Below are 19,099 nucleotides of genomic sequence, written 5' to 3'. Positions count from 1 at the left end.
TGTAGCCTAGGTGCTGCTTATTGATCTATAAAGACCATCTCTGCGGAATCTGGGGTTGTGACATAACCAGCCAAGAGCATGCGAGGCACTACCTAGATCACGACCTTGAATACATTCACACACCAGTTTTCTCTCACCCAGCTTTGCTAGCGCACTGCTCTCACTCAGCCGTCGGCTGTCATTGCAAGAGGAGGCGATGATGACATGCGGGGTCCGTTTACTTTGGCCCCACAGTGGGGAGGTAGAATTGGAGACGGCGCAGGCAGCTCAATTGAATCTTTTTTTGAGCTCCGCGTCGCGTCACAAGCCAACTGGAATCCGTGCATTTCTCCAGCTCAACCCGACCGCTAGTTGTTGGCAATTCGTGACAAAGCAGTCAAGTCCAGCCTACCACCAAGCTCACCATGGTGCGCATAAAAGAGAGATATCTCCTCGTCAACATCCTGTACCCGGATGCGCTCAAGGACTCCAAGCCAGGCGAGCCCGACCTAGCTGTTCTGCATCGTCCGACAACCAACGACCTGACCCCCCAAGCCATCTTGCGAGCCGTCAGGGCGCAGGTCAATTCTATCTTTGGAGACTACGGCTCTGGACTGATTGAGCGTGGGCTTCAGCGTGGGTTTTCATCTCATATAGGCCCCTACCACCTGCCTGGCATCATGGTCAGCGATGCTCTGTCGACTAGCTAACAGTTTTGGTGCCTTTTTGGCGACGCCCCTAAAATAGTCAAATACTTGTCCAATGCTACGTCAACCTTCATTCTCAGAGTCCACCGCGAACATTACCGCCTCGTTTGGGCCGCCCTTACCTTCATGGACCGTGTGCCCATCAAGAATGGGCTGCCATGCACGTTCCGCGTTATCCACGTCGGCGGGACCATGCGCAAAGTCGAGATCGCCGCCATACGCCGCCACAAGGCCCTTGTGCTCGCCGTCGAAAAGCAAATGGCCGGGTCCGAATCTGACGTCCTAGAAACGCTGTTCGGCGGCAAGTCGGCCGAGGACCGGATGCGGGGTGTCCTTTTAGGCGCCCAAGAAGACGACGAACCCGAACCCGCCGGCCTCAAAGAGGACGACTGAGAACGATGCAGGGACATATCTAACCTATGTCGATCTGCGCAGGGCATGTGGCGAAGAGTCTTTGTGTGCGATTGGCAATAAGAGGTCTCGGTCTCGCCAAGAACAGACAAGCGCTCGCTCACTTCTTGGTGCGCGTCACCGTGATACCACTATTTGGTATACCCCGGGGGACGTCCATGATGGCGTCGCCGTCGTCGTCGGCAGCCTGAGCAGCGTCTGCCGCTTCGGCGCGGGCTCTGACCTGCTCCTCCCACTCGCGCTGCTCCATCTCGTCGTACGCCTCCTTGTTGTCGATCCAGCGCTCCTGGATGTCTTGGACGCCCATGAGCGAGGCCTCGTTGCGCATTGCGACCTGCCAGACCGAGTCGTTGGCCCCCTCGGCGCCACCAAACACGTAACCGCTCGCGCGGTCGAGCACACGGAGCAGATGCATCATGCTTTTCTTGTTCTCCACGGCCAGTACCTCGAAGCCGACAAGGCCAAAATCTTGGATCAGGTTCGCGACGGCCCGGTTGAGCCTAGCAAACTTTTCGCTTCGGAGTGACGGGTTCTCGGCCTCGAGCTCTGGTAGCAGATACGTGAGGTCTTGTACCTCTGTATAGAACTCGAGATTAAATGGGAGGCGCTCGTAGGAAGCGACCTTGTCGATTTTGCTCAGGACATTGATGTGTGGAAGGTCCATCTGCAGCATGGCGCGCAGGGCAAGGAGAAGATTTGAGATGTAGAGCGACGGCTGGGTTAGGCAGATGCTATCCGACAAGTGTACCACGACGAGCTGTTTGTTGCGCGCGCGTTTGTCGCCGATAGGTTAGTGCTTTGATCGTTATCGGAGGGGCAAGGTGAAAGCCATCGTACCCTATATCCAATCTTCTGTAGCCTGAAGAAAATGTTGCGCAACGAGTTGTGGTGCGTGTACAGTTCAACCTGACCTGGACAGTCAAATATGATATAGTCCTCTCCGAGTTCTTTGAGGCCTTCCTCTAGCCATTCCATATTGTGCTCGAGCTCCTCGAGTGCGTAGAGAATACCGCCGTTGGGTCCGAGTTTGTCGTCGGACATGATCTCCTCGAGAGTGACCAGGTTGCGAATGTCTAGGGCGCATGGGTAATTCGTGCGATCGTTGGCTGGATCCAGGTTGACGACAGAGCTCATGCGGCCGATGGCTCCCATAAACTGATGCACTATGGTTGGTGACCTAAAGCGTCAGTCTCGGGCGCATCTAGGAAGGACGCCTTTTGAGAGAATGCACCACATCTTCTGGAGACTCACTTCCATAGCAGTATGTGCTTTTGCCTGAGCCTGGCGCCCCAACAACGAGTTGCGCAAACGGCATCTCAGCTGACCACGCTGAAAGGGAGGCTTGGTGCGTAGAATCCGGAGGCAACGGCAGAGAAGGCCACGTCGTTCTGGTCCGAGGCGGCGTGCTGGGTGTATGGCGCAGATAAAAACGGGTTGGAGGTTTCGTTAATGTTTCCACCAAGTTCTGCAAGCTATCTCCATCACGGCCTGCCCCTCTTGATGGATCCAGAGCTTCCATGCGCCGACATGGATGCTGGAACCCAGCAGGTCAGAATAGGCCCCCACCTGCGGAACACCCCGCCAAACTCATCACTGTAGCAACCTGGTTCGATCCACATTGGCAATCTTATCGCCATGTGACATTTATTTCCGACGAAGCTTGGAGAGCTCCGGGCTTTAGGAGGCGCCTTGGGCGGAAGAGAAGCGGCATCAAAAGCCTCCAGCCATAGCGACAAGCCGAAGTGATACCCAATTCCTATCAGCGATTTAAACTGGAGCTTGGCTGCCATACAGAAGCAGCCTCAAAAGCGCGTTTCCACCTAGCGGGCCAAAAAAAGCATAACCACAGCTACCTCAGACCCAGCAACATGTTCGAGGCGGAACCAGCACCGGGCGACTGCCCAACGTCGATCAAGTTTGCGCCCAACTCACGGCGCCTTCTGGTCTCGTGTATGGACGGAAATGTCTATCTTTACGAGATCCAGGGCGAGGGCGATGATGCGCGTGCCTCTCTGCTGAGGCAGTACCCGCAGGAGAGCCCGGTCTTGGACGTCACCTTTGGCCGTGACGATAGTGAGGGCTTCTGTTCCGGGGCAGACTGTACCATCAAGAGGTAGGCGAGGCGTGTGCTCCGTGTTCTGGTAGCAGGGTCTGAGCCGCATCGTTAACCTTGTTACCTCAAAAGAATCGATCTTGAGAGTGGGGACGTCACAGTCGTTGGCAGGCATGAGAAGCCAGCTCGGTGTATCGCATATATGCCGGAGTACTGTAAGTAAGCTTAAGTGAGCTTGGTTTGCCGCCGTCAGTGCATAGCGCTCACATGGGCTACCACAAATGAAGTCTGGCTAATATCTCGGGGGCATATCAGCAATACTCGCGTCAGGAGCATGGGACTGCACGCTTCGCCTATTCAACGCGAACGACCTGTCCAGGGAGCCGATTGTGGTGCAGCTGCCCGTCAAGGTGCATGCCATGGCCGCTAGCAAGACTAAGCTCGTGGTTGGGATGCACAACCGCATGGTTCAAATATTCGACCTGCCCGCCGTCGCGGCGCTGCTCAAGTCTGGCGCCAGCGGGCCCGAAAGCGGGCTCCAGCCGTGGCAGCAGCGCGAGTCGTCGCTCAAGTTCATGACCCGCGCCATCGCCTGCATGCCCAACGACGCCGGGTACGCCACCAGCAGCACCGAGGGCCGCGTAGCTGTCGAGTTCTTCGAGGATTCGCCCGAGGCCCAGGCCCGCAAGTACGCCTTCAAGTGCCACCGCGCCCCGGACCCCAAGGACCCCGACACGGAGCTCATCTACCCGGTCGACTCGCTCGCCTTCCACCCCGAGTACCTCACCTTCGTCTCGGGTGGCGGCGACGGCCAGGTCGCCGTGTGGGACTCGGAGGCCAAGCGCCGCATGAAGATCTTCCCCATGCCGGAGCAGCTGGCCGCCCGTGCCATGGCCTTCTCCTCCGACGGCAGGTTTCTTGCCATCGGCACCTGCCCCGGCTTCGAGGACGGTATGGAGAACTACACGGGGAAGGGCCAGTCTCACATTGTGATACGAGAGCTGTCCGAGAAGGATGTCAAGCCAAAGCCAAAGAAGTCCAAATGAGCATTCGTAACAGAGAATTCAGGGGGTTTCTCAATGACCTCGGACGGAAATCGTGGATAATCTGGCCTCGTCCATCTGCCTTGCTGCTACTTGCCTCGTGTTTGATTTGACTGGCTGCCTACATGATGGCGTTTCGGGTCGTGGCGAAAAGGGAATCGCAGAACGGCTTTACGTTTTGGCTTGTACAGCAGACGGCGCAATAAATACGTAATAATTCGGGCTGTGATGAACTTGTACAGTCAAAAAGGTCACCCGCTACCAAACAGTTCGTCCTTGCGAGTGCGCCGTTCCCAAACGATGACGCCGTCGCTTCTCCTCTTGAAGTAGAGAATGCGGTGCTGCGGGATGAACTCCTCGTCCGTCTGCTCCGACTTCCACGCGTCGAGCGACCTCTCCATGGCGCCCTTGAACCGATCCTCGTACCCGACAATGTAGTCGCTGCTGTCCAGCGACGGGTCCCAACGCAGGCGGCTGATGACGTCAGCCGCGGCCCGGAACTTGGCGCCGCTGCCGCCCGGCCTAGAGGCCGAGCTCGAGGCCGCGTCCCTGACCTTGCGTCCCTTCTTCTTCTTCCTCTCCTTCCTCGAGACGGAGAGCGCGGCCAGGTCGTCTTCCAGCGAGTCGTCGTCGCCGTCCCGGTCGGTGTCCTCGTCCTCGTCCTCCTCGTCCTCCTCGTCGTCCCCGGCCGTGAACTCGCCCCACTCGCGGCCGTCGACGGCCAGGCCGCCGAGGTCGTCCCGCCGCACCACCGAGGCGCTCATCCACATGCAGTTGGAGTCGTAGTACTTGGCGTCGCCGCGGATTAGCTCCTCGAACCGCTGCAGCAGGGACTGTAGCGTGCCGCCCGCGGCCCGCTGGTCTTCCTTGGACGGGGTGCCGCCTTCTGAATCTTGCTGCTGCTGATGCTCGAGTCCGACGAGATAGCAGCCTTGGTACTCGCGGTCCGACTCTTGGCCGTCGCCTGCCGAGGCGGCGGCGGCGGCGGCGTCGACGAAACGCTCCGGCCACATGCGCGCGAGTACGTTGGGCAGCCGCCGGGAGACGTCCACGAGGATAAGCGGGCATCGCGACTCGAACCAGCCGACGAACTGTGCACCTCTTGGGAGCGATATGCCCCAGTAGCTCAGCTCGAGCTTGACGAACGACTTGTACGAGGCCAGGAAGTCGGCCGCGCCGCTCGGGAGGGTCGCCGACAGGGGCCCGGGGACGGTCGTCGGGCCGCCGCCGCGGAAGAAGGCGTCCCATGTCACGTCCTCGCTGGCGAGCAAGGCGGCGGCGCGGCGGAACTCGCCGGCCATGGCGCGGACGGAGGGGATCGTGGCCGCGTGGGAGGTGTTGAGCATGGGCGGGAAGAAGCCCAGGATGGCGAGCGGCTCGCGGAAGGTGCGGTGGTAGCTCAGCTTCTTGTTGTGGAAGAAGGGGTCGAAGGCCAGGTTCTGCTGCCAGTCGAAGGCGGCGTAGTGGTGGAAAAAAGTGACGAGGATGTCGGCGACGGACAGGCCCGGCCCGGCGTCGCGGGCGAGCGACTTGCAAACGCGCGCGAGCAGGACCGAGATCTGGATGCCGCCCAGGTAGCCGAAGCGGACTGAGTAGATTCCGCGCGTGCGGGCCCAGGTCCTGACGGCGCGGTGGGCGAGGCGGAACTTTGCCAGGTCCGGCAGGGAGCGGCGGAGGTAGTCGAGGTCGCGGGCGGCCTTGAGCTTGCCGAGCGTCTGGGCCGGCAGCGAGAAGACGGGGTCCGAGGCGGGCCGGTCCAGGACGGCGGGCCAGCCCTCGGCCACCGACGTGGCCGCGCAGTACTGCAGGTCCATCTTGACCCCCTGCACCTCGAGCTCGAGCATGGTGCCCGTGTTGGCCCTCACCCGCCGCACGAGCTTGAAGCCGCGCGCGCCGGCCTTGCGGATCCGCTGCACGGCCAGCGCCATGAAGACGGCGGAGCTGTAGGGCCCGATGCACATGACGTCGATGTCCGACGACGGCGTCCACACGCCGAGCCCGTAGGACCCGACGGAGGTCACGACGAGGGGCGGCCTCGGGCGCGCGGCTGCGGAGGCGCCGTCGGTGACCTCGGTGCCCGTTGGATTCTCTAATATCAGGTCCCTGAGGAGCTCAAAGGCCTCCTGGCGACGGGCGGCCTCGTCTTCTGTCGGGAAGGCGCCGAGGGCGGAGAGGGAGTCGCGCAACAACTGCACGTCCTCCAGCGCGCCCGAGGCCTTCCTGGGCTCGACCGCGACGACCAGGCTAGAGATCTCGCTGGTTGTCGCGTCGCCCGACGCCATGCCTGCCTCAAGCCTCAGCGAGCACCTGATGCCCCAGTGGTCGCTTCCGTACACCGCCCTCTCGGCCGCCCCATCGCTCGTCTGGGCTGCCGCCGCCTCGTCGACCAGGCCGAACATGTTGAAGCCCGCGACGTCCAGCATGCCCTCGCCCCTGAAGAGGATCCGGTCGTAGCGCTGCGGCCTGTTGCCGAGGCCGTTGCCGACCATCTGGCCCGCGAGCTTGTTGAGGCTCGGATCGAAGGTCGCGCCGGCCTCGTCGGCGTCGTGGCCGCCGCTCCCGGCACCGCCGCCCGAGGCGGCCCACGTGTCGACGAGCCCGGCCTGGTCGAGCATGGTGTCGAAGCCGGCGAGGTACGCGGCCGTCTGGGACGAGATGTCGCCCTTCTTCAGCGCGGCGCTGACGGTGTGCGCCGACGTGGTCATGTTGAAGTCGCCGGCCAGGACCCAGGGGTGGCCCTCGTAGGTGTCGGCCAGGTGCGCCAGCACGCGCTGCAGCTCGCCGCGCTTGGCCGCCACGGCGCCGTCGGTCAGGCCGTGCGTGAGGTGCACGGCGGCCACGGCGAGCGCGAGGCACTCGCCGTCCTCCCACCGGGCCAAGCCCGGGAACGTGGCCACGATGGCGCCCTTGTGCCGGCGCGCGAACGGCACCGCCTCCCACTCGAACGGCCAGCTGCTAAGGACGACCATGTTGAGGAAGCTGGGGAGCGGCTCCAGGTCGTCCTGGCACGGCGGGCCGTGCGAGACGAAGGGGTACGCCGCGCGTACGCTCTCATCCTGTAGCAGGTAGACGAGGAAGTCGTCCGTCACCTCCTGCAGCACGAGGATTTCGGCCGACCCTTGGCGCGACAATATATTGCGCACCAGCGCAGGGTACCTGTCCTGCGCGGGCGGGTGGAGGAACTCGGCTAGGACGTTGTAGCTGGATACCCTGAGCTCCCGGGGCACGACCCGCTGCGCGTGCGCGGCTCGTGGGGATCGCCTCTTCCAGACCCTGGCGTCCTCGTCGTAGGCGAAGGACGGACTCGGCGGCAGCCGCGCCCCCAGTGCGACGCTCGCATCGTTCTCCTCCTCCTCCTCCGTGGCGCCAGGGGCGTCCTCTTCGTAAAAGCCCTGCGGCGTCGGGAATCTTGACACGGCGCCGGTTCCGAGGTCGACGGTGCCCCAGGCCTTCATGACGCTGGACGACGCGCCGTTCTCGAGCGTCGTGCGCTCCCGCACCAGGATGTGGAGGGTGTCGACTTCCCACTCCATCTTTGGCAGCAGCTTGACCTTTTCATAGAGGAACTTGTGCGCGCTCGCCCCCAGGTCGTCGCTCTGCGCAACCGTCATGTGCAGCCGGTGGTGGCTGGCGCTGTCCGTCTGGCCCAGGGCCGCGAGCACGGTTGCCCGGGTCTCCTGAAGCGCCCTCCTGCGGTCCTCGTCGCTGTCACAGCGGAAGATGGTGTTGTCCCGCCGGTGGGGGAAGACGTCCGCGGAGTCGAGCCGGATCTTAGGCTTACTGTCGTCTCCTGTCTGCCGCCTCCAAGACTCGAGGCCGGCACCGATCTCGTCGGCCGCCCTCTCGAGGCTCTCGACCTTGGCAAAGGGGTAAACGAGGTTGAGGTGCGGCGGCCATTTTTTGTGTGCTTTGTCGTAGAGGGCCCTCAGCCGGTCGACGGATGGCCACAAATCGCGTGGCGGGATGATGCAGAGGGCAGTGCCGTGTGAGGATGTTGAGATGGGCTGGAGAGCCTCGGGGGCTGATGGCTCAACAGACGCCATGAGTATGTCCCTGCCCGGTGGGATATCACGAGATGAGGGTGGGGGTGATATTGGTAGGTGTGCCCAACGAAAAGGGCTTTGGTCGTCTTGATTCTTGGTTAGAGTGTGCGTTAGGAGGCTGTTTGGTTATGAGAGGCAAAAAAGCACATAATGGTTTCCCAGGGGAAGATACAAATATTTATTCTCAATCTATCATCGTCTCGTGCACCCCGCTCACATCGTGCGGCGAGGCGAAGTCACGATGCGACCTCCACACGAAGTCCTATGTAGCCCTGCACCCTAGCCATCAATCTGACTCGTTCGGGCAGCTTGCGGGTGCCACAGGCAAGCCTCCAGCAGGGGCTTCAGGGGCTGAGCTTAGTGATAGCGGCAGGCACTCAGGATGAATCATTCCAGTTCATCACATCGAATTTCCGGGTTTTGGGGGCACTGTTGGCCAAAGACTGGCCGTGTCGGGCTGCTCAAGAATGAGCTTCCCTTCATATCACAGTTTCGATTCTAAATGGAGAGGCTTCTCATGATTTACCGCTCCATGATTGACCAAAGCAAGGCTGACTATTTCGCTCACGCAGTGGAGCAGCACCTCCAACCCCGAATCAGGTGGTCAGATGGCCGGTATGTCACAATCTGCGTCCCTCCTCCACCATCTGCCATCGCAGTCCCGTACTGACATCCCCTCTAGAGTTGGTTATGGCGTAGGATTAAGGTGATATCACAGTCTTCCTATGGAGCAATCCGCGTGGGTTCGAGTCCCACTCTGATCATGAACTTTTTTGGTGTTTTGTTTTTGCTTGCCCATTTTCTCATCTCCTCTTCTACTTGTGTGAGCTGCCGGATTCTTTGGGGGTAGAATGTGGGCTCTGCCATAAGCTAGATGCCCTAGATTTGGATATCTTTATGATGTGAGCACCTCTCGCTATGGAGCATGTTGACCAATAAAAAAAGTCAAAGAAAAAAAAGATTAAAACACAGCATCTCATTCGAGGCTGTCCGGCCCCCAGTCAACAGCCACACCTTTACCTTTACTTTCCATTATACACTCGAGCTTGTCCTCGTTGGTGACCCAGCCGCTCCGCCTCGTCGCGATGGCGAATTTTAGGGGGTCCCTCCATTCCTTCCACCACGTCTCCTCGCTCTGCACGGCGCAACGCCGGCCGGGCTCGCCCTTGGGGTGTGTCGCGAACGGCCAGACGGCCTTGACCACCTCGTAGGTGCTCCGGCCCGTAAAGAGCGTCGTGACCGAGGTGAGAAACCGGTTCACCCTGTCGGGCGACTGCACTACGACGCGCGAGTGCAGGAGCGGGACGCTGACGGTGAGCAAGCCCCGGTAGCCCATGGCGGCCACCATGGTCCGGATCTGGCCCTCGATGAAGTTGACGTCCAGGTTGACGACCTGCCGCTCCAGCACGAAGCACTTGCTGTGGCTCTGGTCCCGGACGTAGGCGCGCGCCCAGGCCTCGAGCGTGCCGCCGCCCGGGTGCGGCGCCGTCTTGGGCTTGGCACCCCCGCGCAGTGCCGGCTCGTCCGGGGAGACGCACCGCAGGTAGTCGAGCCGCCCGGCCGGGTCCTCGGGCACGAGCAGGCTCATGAGGTTGCAGCGCACGTGGAAGTCGACGTGGCGCCCGCGGCTGCCGCGTATCTCGATGACGGGCTTGGGCGGCACCGTCGCCTGGCTCCGGACCAGGCTAACCAGCGCCTGCTCGTTGGCCGACAGGTACGTGGCCGTCGACTTGATGGCCGCCGCCCCCGGCTGCAGCTCAAAGGTGGCGGGCGAGTAGAGGCTGTAGTCGAGCCGTGGGAGGCCCGGGTAGCGCTGCGGCTGCCGCCGCCGCTCCGCGCCGCCGTCCTGCTGCTCGAGCTGCTGTTGCAGCATCCGTTGCTGCTGCTCCGAGTCGGCCTCGCCATCCTGAGGCGACGGGCTCGAGGGGCCCGAGTACGGAGGCGGCGTCGGGTTCTGCGGGTTGCTGGTCGAGGCAGAAGGGTGGCCGGCTGAAGAAGATTCCCCCGTCTGCGCCGAGTGGTCGAGTTCGCTGTGGTGCTGCTGGATTTGACGCTTCTCCTCCGTCGCCGTGGGAGCGGAGGCCGACATGCTGAGCAGCCAGCGGCGGCGGTGGAACTGGAACAGATGCGACGGTTTTTGAATGCCAATGACGGTGTCTGTTTTGCTGAGGGCTAATTCTTCTTCTAATTGAATCGGACGAGCGCCGACTATCAGAGCGTCAAGGTTATCGACAAGGCCTATAGACAGCACGTTGTAAACAGCGCGCTTCGTTGCTCAAATCTAGCACCAGTCCAGCCATCTCTATCCCCTGAGCGGGCTGGTGCAAGGCCGAAAGTCGTCATCGCCCCCAGGCAGCAGGTTCCAAGCCTTGGGGCTGAGCCTGGCGCATTGAACCGTGCTCGATTCCATGCCAATTACAGATTCTAGGGTCGTGGCTGAGCCCGTTGAACTCCCTGCATCTCCAGCGAACGAATGGGATGTGACGCGTCTTGCCGAGTACGCTGGAAATCTATGCGCCTCATTGTTAATGTCTGCACATCTGTGGCCTGTTTCTTTGCCGGCTTTACCAGAAAGACAGCACGAGAGCACCAACAAGGGCTGCTCCCAGGCTTGACTCGCCACCCCCTCGTCAAAGAGTCGCCTGCCGAACTAATCAGTGGTGGAATATCCACCCGAACATAATCGCACAGCCCTCCACCCCGAAACCATCAGCAATGCAAGCTCAGTTGGTCGTATGGTGTAATGGTTAGCACATGAGGTTCTGATTACCAGACCTCCTCAGGATCTGGGTTCGATTCCCAGTATGACCTTGTTGATTTGACCCTGCCTTAGATCGTCTTTTTTTTTCCCCACACTTCGCGCATTAATATATCCCATGTTAGTTTCCTGTTTTTTTTTTCCTGCTCCTATATCATCCATCGTTGGCTCGATGGTTCGCTCAAACTTACAATCGACATTAAAATTTGTACCTAGGTATCCATAGTATCATCCATTGCGTTCACCTTTTTTCGTGTCTACAACTATAATTAGCGTGGACCAGCATCAAAACACCACCCCTCCACTTCAGCTGCTTTACGCCAGCTCCTCAACTAGGTCGCCAACCGCAAGCTTCCGGCGTACCGCAACGGCGGCGGACCTGGCTTTCAGATCTGGCTTCGGTACCCTTTCCCGAGGGACTGTGGGCGAGTAACTAAGTACCTCTGCCCACAGTCGACGCTCCTCCACATAGCTGGCGCGGCAGTCGACTGCCTCGGCGAGATCCTCGCGCTCCCTCTCGCCTCGGACGCGGAGCCGCAGAGCGTTCTTGTCCTTGGTGGTCCCCGTTATCCCAAATGCCGAATATATCACCACCTCGTCCACTTCTTCCTCCACATCCCGGTCCGAATCGGCTAGATCAATGGTGGAAATCGAGTCCGAGTCCGTAACATCACCATCGGCGGGGGCTTCGGTGCCGTCACCGTTGCCAGCGCCGACGGGTGTCTGGGTTGACATTGCATCTTCACCATCATCGGCATCAGATGCCTCATTGACGGAGGACAGCGGAGAGGCATCCCGACGGCTGGAGGTACCCCCCGCCGCTGCCGCTCTGTGTTTCTCTCGTAGTATAGTGGATAGTGCGCTCTCAACCTCATCGTAGGACATGGGCTCTGGCTCGTCGTAGTCTGCTCCCTGCGTCACTTCCTCGGCTTCGTCATCTACAACTTCCAGATGGAGCCGACGCGCGCAGCCGGCAAAGAAAAGCTCCCGGCCAGCGAGTCCAGGCTTGCCCACGACTTGCTCTGGTGACGGCACATGCCTGGCGTGGACAGTTATGTGGCCCTTGGCCGCGGTCCTGTGGCTGCGGCCGCGCGAGCAAGTCCGGGCGTTGAACACAGCCTCGCAGACGAGCTTCCGGGTCACCGCCCTGATAATGGAGTAGAAGTCGTCGAGGGCGACAAGCCGGATCGAGGGGGGCTCATGCGAAACACTCTGCCAATTCATTTCTTCGAACGACGCGTTCATAAAGAGCCGCTCTGACAGCTCGAGCCAGCGTGGGGCGTTGAAAAGGACGAGGGGGTTCAGGTGAGGGGTGTTGTTCATTTCTGCATCTAGCTTGGCTTCTTCAACCAGTTCCCGGCAGTTGTCGGCTGTCAATAGTAGATGGCCGTCCTTGTGCCTGGATAGGGCGGCTGCCTCCTCGTGCGCCTCCTGATGAAGAGATATAGAGTCGCCCGCCTGTTCCAGGGCCGCGACGCACTCTTGACCGAGCTCCATGGCGGCTGGTATCTGATACGTCTGGACAGGATCGAACTGGCTGCCCTTGCGGCGCTCGCGCTTAGCACGCTCTAGGAGGTTGAGGTACTGGCGGACCTCCATCTCGCTCTTGGTCTCTAGCCGTGCGGCTATGAGATCAGGCCTATGGCGGCCGAGACGGTCAAGCGCCTCGAAGAAGGAATGTTTCTCCTCGGGCGTCCAAAAGGTGAGGCCGAATTGGGACGACGGCAGTTCAGGCCATGGGTAAGGAACGTGCCGGTCACGGGCGTCCTCGATATCAGCATTCAGAAGAGCAACGTACTGGTGGTTAATGACTCCCTTGACACGCTTGAAGGGCCTCGGTGCATCGCAGGGGTCCTGTGAGCGGGCTGCCTCTGATCTCGATCGCTTCAATGGCGACCTTCTCTTCGAAGGTCGCCTGTTTTCCTCGTTTGGTCCTCCCAGTGCCCATTGCAACTCCTGATGTGATTTGTTGCCGCTCTTGGTCGCTTCAGAGGCGTCCGAGTCCCCGGAATCCGGAGAGTAGGCCGATCCCGAAGGCGAAGATGGGGGTCTGTCGGAGTCTTGATGAAGCGCGGGACGAGACAGTGACAGGTCCTGCTTGAGCTCGACATCGCCGTTTTCGTCCAAGGAGTGGCCGAAGCCCAAATCTTGGGTTTCATCATCTATTTCTGGACCGTGCCTCTCTCTGTTTCCTAACGCTCCTCTTCGATGTGGCGTTTCGGGAGCGTCACTGCCATCGCCGCTGTCGCCCAGAGCCGGGGGTTTTGCGATTCGGCTGTTCCAGAGAGCGCTTCGAGTACGGCTAATGGGTGAGTTCATGGCTTCTGTACTATGTGGTTCGGCTCACGCCACACGAATACTAGGCTCAACGCCAATAAAGCCTTGATGCTGATATTGTCTGACTGTGACGAGAATAGTGTTTTGTTTTGAGGCGGCCGGTTGGGCTGAGCAGCATTTTTTTTTTAGGTGGAGATAGGAAGGCACTGTCGAGGCAGACGCGAATCACCAAAGAATTGATAGATGAGGCCTTTCTTGAACGTCGGAATGTTGTTCTTCTCCTTTCTCGTGAGTTCGAGGTTGCCTAAAGCTTTATATCCATCCTTTTACTCACGCAGAATGCATGAGGCGAGAGCAATGCAATGGAAGCTTGAAATGGTGGAATGGTCGTGATTCGCTGAATCCCGGTAGGTATTCCGCACGCAGTCTTGGTCCGTGCTGTGGGCAGCGGGGTTGGCACGAATCAGGAACAGGATGAGAAGCGGTACAGTGGGAGTCATGGAATCATGGAATCAAACTCCATCCATCGCACCCAGATTCTTCTTCAAGTTCCCCAACGAAAAAAAAAAGAAAAAAAAGGAGAGAAAAAGGTCAGCCGCAGAAAACAAACAAATTGAAACCTCTCAAACATTCTTGATGTTGGGCCATGCTCCAGCATGTAACAAAATGGCTCCTCCCGCGGCTGCCTCCGGCTAGCAGACGCGGCCTGGCCACATTTTCACCGAGCTTGCTGCCTGTAATGCCGCATCGACCTCACGCAAGCCTGCCCAAGGTCGTTCTGCGTGAGTACCAGGAGGAGTGCATCCAAGCTGTCCTCGCCTCTTTGGAGAATGGCCATAAGCGTCTGGGCATTTCTCTGGCCACGGGAAGTGGGAAGACAGTAGGTACTGTGTGCGTAGAATGAGCCAGGCCTCGGGATCAACAGGGGGCGGATTTGTATTCAGGAGGGGCTGACACCACCGGAACGGCAACAGGTCATATTCACACAGCTAATTGATAGGGTGGCACCCGTCTCCGACTCTGGCACTCAGACGCTGGTGCTGGCTCACAGGCGCGAGCTCGTCGAGCAGGCGGCTCGGCACTGTTCCCATGCCTATCCAGACAAGACCGTTGAGGTCGAGATGGGCTCACTCCACTCCACAGGTGTCGCCGACATCACGGTGGCCAGTATCCAGAGCATCACCTCGGGGGACCGCTTGTCCAAGTTCGACCCGGGCCGGTTCAAACTCTTGCTCGTGGATGAGGCTCACCACATCGTCGCCCCAGGCTATATGCGGACGCTGGATCATTTCGGCCTGGCCACCAAGCGCCCGGACTCGCCGCATCTCGTTGGTGTCTCGGCCACCTTCTCGAGGTTCGACGGCCTCAAGCTTGGGGCCGCCATTGACGAGATTGTCTACCACCGTGACTACGTCGACATGATTGAAGACAAGTGGCTCTCGGATGTGCGCTTCACAACGGTCGAGTCCTCTGCCGACATCTCCAGGGCACGGTCGAGCGCCAGCGCCGACTTTCTGCAGTCGGAGTTGTCTCGTGCCGTCAATACGGATCAAGTTAACGAGATTACCGTCCGCAGCTGGCTGGCCAAGGCAAAAGGTCGCAAGTCCACTCTCGTCTTTTGTGTCGACCTGGCTCATGTCGCTGGCCTGACGCAGAGGTTTCGCGAGTACGGCATCGATGCCCGTTTCGTCACCGGCGACACACCCAAGCTCGAAAGAAGCGAAAGGCTAGAAGACTTCAAGGCTGGGAAGTTCCCTGTTCTTGTCAACTGCGGGGTGTTCACCGAGGGAACCGATATCCCCAACATCGACTGCGTCGTGCTGGCGAGGCCAACCAAATCACGGAACCTCCTTGTCCAGATGATTGGCAGGGGAATGAGACTGCACCCGGACAAAGTCAACTGTCAGATAATCGACATGGTATCCAGCCTCGAGACTGGCATAGTCACTACCCCAACGCTGTTTGGGCTCGATCCTGGCGAGCTTGTCGATGACGCGACAGCAGACGACCTTCAGAATTTGCAAGAACGTAAATCTGAAGAGAAGGAGAGGAGCGAGCGAGTGGCCCAAGCTGTTCCAGGGGGTGGTCAGAATTACCCGTCAGTTTCTGTGTCGTTCACGGACTACAACTCTGTGTTTGACCTGATATCCGACACTTCTGGGGAGAAGTTCATCCGCGCGCTCAGCCCGTATGGCTGGGTTCACGTGGGCCCGGATCGCTACATCCTTTCTGGCCCGACGGGGACGTATCTGAGAATCGAGAAGATACCTGTGGATGAGATGGGTGACAAGGTCAAGTCCCCGCTGCCCGAGGCATGCTTCCGAGCGGTCGAGGTGCGGCACCTTCCGCTGCCTGCGCTCTCCAAGAGTCCCTTCGCGCCCCCGAGAGAGATTCTCAAGGCGGCAACGTTCCCCGACGCGGTACACGGTTGCGACAAGTATGCGTCCGAGATCTTCCCTTTCCAGTTCATTTCAACAAACCAAAAGTGGCGGAATGGGCCCCCAACTCAGGGGCAGCTGGACTTCCTCAACAAGGTTAGGGGCAAACAGGAGCCTCTTACCATGAGCGACATCACCAAGGGCAAGGCTGCAGACATGATAACCAAAATCAGGCATGGAGCACGTGGCCGGTTTTCTGAGATCAAGGCGGAGACACGGCGCAAGGAAAAGCACGCGCTTGCTTTGGAGGAACGCAGGCGTCGTGAGACGGTGACTGTAGGCCCAGTAGCAAGTTGAGGCAGAGAATCATAGTCTGTATGAGGGCTCCTAGAGCTTTCTTACCCGCCCATCTGTTGATTGTATGCGGCCTTCACAAAACCTGCCGGCGCCGGGTGTGACTTGGAATCACCTCTTGTCGAGAGGCGCGGCAGAAGAAACACCTTTATAGTATATCTCAGCCCTGACAAAATAACGACTCGCTCCTCATTCACAAATATGTCCAGACGATGGGCCACTCGTCAAGCTCGTGCACTCTCGTCACCTCAAATCACCCCGAGCGGGCACTCACTTACTGAGGAAGTCGCGACCCAACCAACCCACCTTGCCCGCCTGATATCAATGCCGCATACCGTGCGCGCCTGTGGACCACCCGCAAGGAAACCTGGGCTTCCCATCCTCTCAACCTAGACGTAGCCATCTGCTAATCGAGAATTCCAACCCTTTCCATTGCGTCTTTTACACACCGAATCCTCCTATCCTGCACATTCTCTATGCACACCGAGGCGATGACCGACCAACTGAAAACAAATCACGAGGCTATCGCCGCCCTGTTGGGCCAAAGCCAAGCAGTCACAGACCATAGTGGAGTGTCCGCACCTCCCAGTCCCGGCGCCGTTGACGGACTGCCGGACCCAAGGCCCTCAAAGGCGATTCCGACCCCGGCGATAGCAGACGGCCACCAACCCCGAGACGATACGCAACCAGGCTGGAATCATTGCAGAAATGCGGTCGCAGGAGCCCCAGACTTCGAGGCGGCGAACGAATGGATTGTCTCTAACCCCAGCATCATCTCGCCTTCGTTCCGAGACCACCTGCGGGCGGTCTACCCACCTGACCTGCCCAAGGAACCAAGCTGGATGGACCAAGAGAAGTGGGAGTATGGCCGCGCTAGCTCGAACGGGATCGATGTTCAGCCGCTGGTGAACGAGAACCGAAAGAAGGTCAGGGCTTACCTTGAGGATGCCAGCAAAGAGCAGGAGAGCCGTCAGGAGCTATTTAACAAGCTGGATGAGCTCGAGGAGAAGATGGTATGCGTCCAACAAGACACTCGGAACCTCGGACCAAATCGCTCCAAGGGCCAGATCTCACCAGGAGTCCTGGATAAGATAAATGCCTTGCGGCTCGAGGAAAGCGCGCTCAACAAAGAACACTCAAGGCTTTTAAAACTTCTCTGGGTCAGGCACACCGAGGTCCAGGGCACCATATCACGAATCTTGGAGAGCAGGACATTGGATTTCGAGACGAAGGATGATGCGAATGGGGGTGAGCCGATCACCATCGCGCATCCCTCGTCCTCGTGTGCTCTGAAAGACCCGGACACTGGCGGCGCAGAAAGCACGCCGAAGGAGGCCCAGGGTTCGGGAAAGAGCATCCCTGACTGGTTCTGTCTCCTGGAAAAGAAGGGCTGGGTGAGACTCAGATCTCAGGGTGAGGAGAATCGGTTCGACGAGTTGCTGAATAAGCTGGCGAGGCTGGAGGACGAGGTCAGGCGCCAGCAGACCGAAGTACAAGGTGCCCGAAAAGCGCCGTGGGATGATCACTTTCATGAGCCCAACCCCGGTTGGGCACATGAGAGTCAACGAATACGCGGCGGGTGGTGGACATGTCGCGACGGCGAGGATGCTCCGCTGGCCGAGAGGTTGTGCCAGGTTTGCCGTTCAGAAAGCCCAGAGTCGTCGCCATGTGGCTCTCCCGTTGCGCAGGCCCCCGACAGAAGGGTCCCGAAGTCCCATCCCCCCACCAGAATCCCGCAGAGAAAGTCGCAACAGCGCCACAACCCCAAGGTTATGGCAGCCGACTACCTCGAGGAGCTCATGGGCCGTGTGCGCACGGCCATGGCTATCGTGGCGGAAAAAGACAAGAAGTTTGTCACAGCAATGATGCAGCTCGAGCGCCTGGACGCCAGCCATCAACTGCGAGGCGATGAGCGAGGAAGGTTCCCGGCTCCGAGCAAGTAATGCCACAGGATCGGACATTCAGCTTGAGGGGACAATCCTTTGGGCGCGATTACCATGGGTTTTGAGCTCGTCCATGTGAACTTTTAAAATTGGTGGCGCTAGCTATGACGGTCTATTCAGCCGTGGGAAGAATGCGTCTTTGGTCGCATCGGGCAAGGAGGATTTATCATCCTGCATTGGCACGGTTGTGCACCTCTATTTTTTTCCCCCCTTCTCTCCTCTTTCCCTTCCTGTCTAGTCCATCCTCCATTGCGAAGGTACCCTACCTAACTACCTTCCTAGAGTGGTATGCACATACCTTACATATGTATTTTACCTACACGGCTGCCTTGGTCCTTAGGTAACGATACCTGGACTCCCAAGGTGGTGACCTGGGCGATATCGAGAGAGATAAATGCCTTTCGATACTACAGTCACACTCAAAAAGTCTGGATGCACGCCACCAAGTTATATACAAAAGTTAACACATTTCAACCGCTATATCAAATCAGAAAAAAATGCTAAAATAAAAATTCGAAATGCATTTAAGAATTGGGAATCCTTTTTAATATATACATTAATTTTAATTAATTTAAGTATTGGGGGCGTAAATTACGGCGCGTAAAAAAATAAAATAAAATAAAAAACTATCACTACAGCGCTTTTTAGGGGATGCTAAATTTATTTATAACGGATTCATTTTTTAGTTTTAATTTTAAAAATTTGTTAAAAGCTTACGATAAGTTATACAATTCAAAAAAAAAATATGTTAAAATTTTTATAAATTATTATGGAATTTTAATTTTTCGATTATTTTTATTATTTTATTTGCATTCGAAAATCGTGAGGTTTGGTGGGAAACTGCGTTTGCACTCAGACTTTTTGAGCGGGGCTGTATGACGATGTCATTTTTGTCGACCTTCGGATGCCTGCGGTCGCCATCTGTCCACGTGTTGTGTTTATCTCATGTCCCATCTCACCAGCTCACGTTGCAGAGAGTTTCGCAGACGTCTGTGTAAGCCTCGTTTGGGGCCGGACGAAGCCAATACCAGGATTGGAAGCTCTGTGGCCCAGGCGGCAAGATGGAGCCGCCTCGTGTACTTGGGAGCTTGGATGCCGAGAGGCGGCTCTTGATGTGTTTTCGGTTGTGCGCCTACAGGCAGGACTGCATTAG

At 58.4% G+C, this 19,099-nt stretch overlaps 7 protein-coding genes and 1 non-coding gene across 8 annotated transcripts; 4 read left to right on the top strand and 4 right to left on the bottom strand.

Annotated features, from left to right (window-relative positions):
* Positions 1–7: 7 nt before the first annotated feature.
* Positions 8–2,634, bottom strand: GGTG_04092 (ATP-binding domain 1 family member B). The gene is made up of 3 exons (XM_009221882.1): positions 2,349–2,634; positions 1,935–2,260; positions 8–1,854 (listed from the first exon to the last, which is right to left on the bottom strand). Exons 1-3 carry the CDS (start codon positions 2,614–2,616, stop codon positions 1,198–1,200), a joined length of 1,251 nt encoding a protein of 416 aa, XP_009220146.1. The 5' UTR covers positions 2,617–2,634; the 3' UTR covers positions 8–1,197.
* Positions 2,635–2,748: 114 nt separating this feature from the next.
* GGTG_04091 (mitotic checkpoint protein BUB3) lies at positions 2,749–4,472 on the top strand. The gene is made up of 3 exons (XM_009221881.1): positions 2,749–3,210; positions 3,283–3,365; positions 3,466–4,472. Exons 1-3 carry the CDS (start codon positions 2,966–2,968, stop codon positions 4,194–4,196), a joined length of 1,059 nt encoding a protein of 352 aa, XP_009220145.1. The 5' UTR covers positions 2,749–2,965; the 3' UTR covers positions 4,197–4,472.
* On the bottom strand, positions 4,389–8,443 carry GGTG_04090 (hypothetical protein). Its single transcript, XM_009221880.1, has one exon. It carries the CDS (start codon positions 8,234–8,236, stop codon positions 4,445–4,447), a length of 3,792 nt encoding a protein of 1,263 aa, XP_009220144.1. The 5' UTR covers positions 8,237–8,443; the 3' UTR covers positions 4,389–4,444.
* Positions 8,444–8,602: 159 nt separating this feature from the next.
* GGTG_04089 (hypothetical protein) lies at positions 8,603–10,788 on the bottom strand. Its single transcript, XM_009221879.1, has one exon. The coding sequence runs from the start codon at positions 10,323–10,325 to the stop codon at positions 9,213–9,215; it is 1,113 nt and encodes a 370-aa protein (XP_009220143.1). The 5' UTR covers positions 10,326–10,788; the 3' UTR covers positions 8,603–9,212.
* Positions 10,789–10,965: 177 nt separating this feature from the next.
* Positions 10,966–11,047, top strand: GGTG_20071. The gene has a single exon. It is a non-coding gene; the product is annotated as a tRNA-Gln (tRNA).
* A 262-nt stretch (positions 11,048–11,309) lies between these two features.
* GGTG_04088 (hypothetical protein) lies at positions 11,310–13,231 on the bottom strand (the record flags this gene model as incomplete). The annotated part of the gene is made up of 2 exons (XM_009221878.1): positions 11,310–13,141; positions 13,192–13,231. The coding sequence occupies 2 exons, from the start codon at positions 13,229–13,231 to the stop codon at positions 11,310–11,312; spliced, it is 1,872 nt and encodes a 623-aa protein (XP_009220142.1).
* A 575-nt stretch (positions 13,232–13,806) lies between these two features.
* On the top strand, positions 13,807–16,203 carry GGTG_04087 (hypothetical protein). The gene is made up of 2 exons (XM_009221877.1): positions 13,807–14,151; positions 14,246–16,203. Exons 1-2 carry the CDS (start codon positions 13,918–13,920, stop codon positions 16,004–16,006), a joined length of 1,995 nt encoding a protein of 664 aa, XP_009220141.1. The 5' UTR covers positions 13,807–13,917; the 3' UTR covers positions 16,007–16,203.
* A 642-nt stretch (positions 16,204–16,845) lies between these two features.
* On the top strand, positions 16,846–17,965 carry GGTG_04086 (hypothetical protein; the record flags this gene model as incomplete). The annotated part of the gene is made up of 2 exons (XM_009221876.1): positions 16,846–17,637; positions 17,743–17,965. 2 exons carry the CDS (start codon positions 16,846–16,848, stop codon positions 17,944–17,946), a joined length of 996 nt encoding a protein of 331 aa, XP_009220140.1. The 3' UTR covers positions 17,947–17,965.
* Positions 17,966–19,099: the final 1,134 nt, after the last annotated feature.

Source organism: Gaeumannomyces tritici, assembly GCF_000145635.1.
Source record: "Gaeumannomyces tritici R3-111a-1 unplaced genomic scaffold supercont2.2, whole genome shotgun sequence".
In the NCBI taxonomy this organism is placed as follows: Eukaryota; Fungi; Ascomycota; class Sordariomycetes; order Magnaporthales; family Magnaporthaceae; genus Gaeumannomyces; species Gaeumannomyces tritici.
The sequence above is the reverse complement of the archived record's forward strand: the minus strand, read 5'-3'. Positions and strand labels throughout refer to the sequence as shown.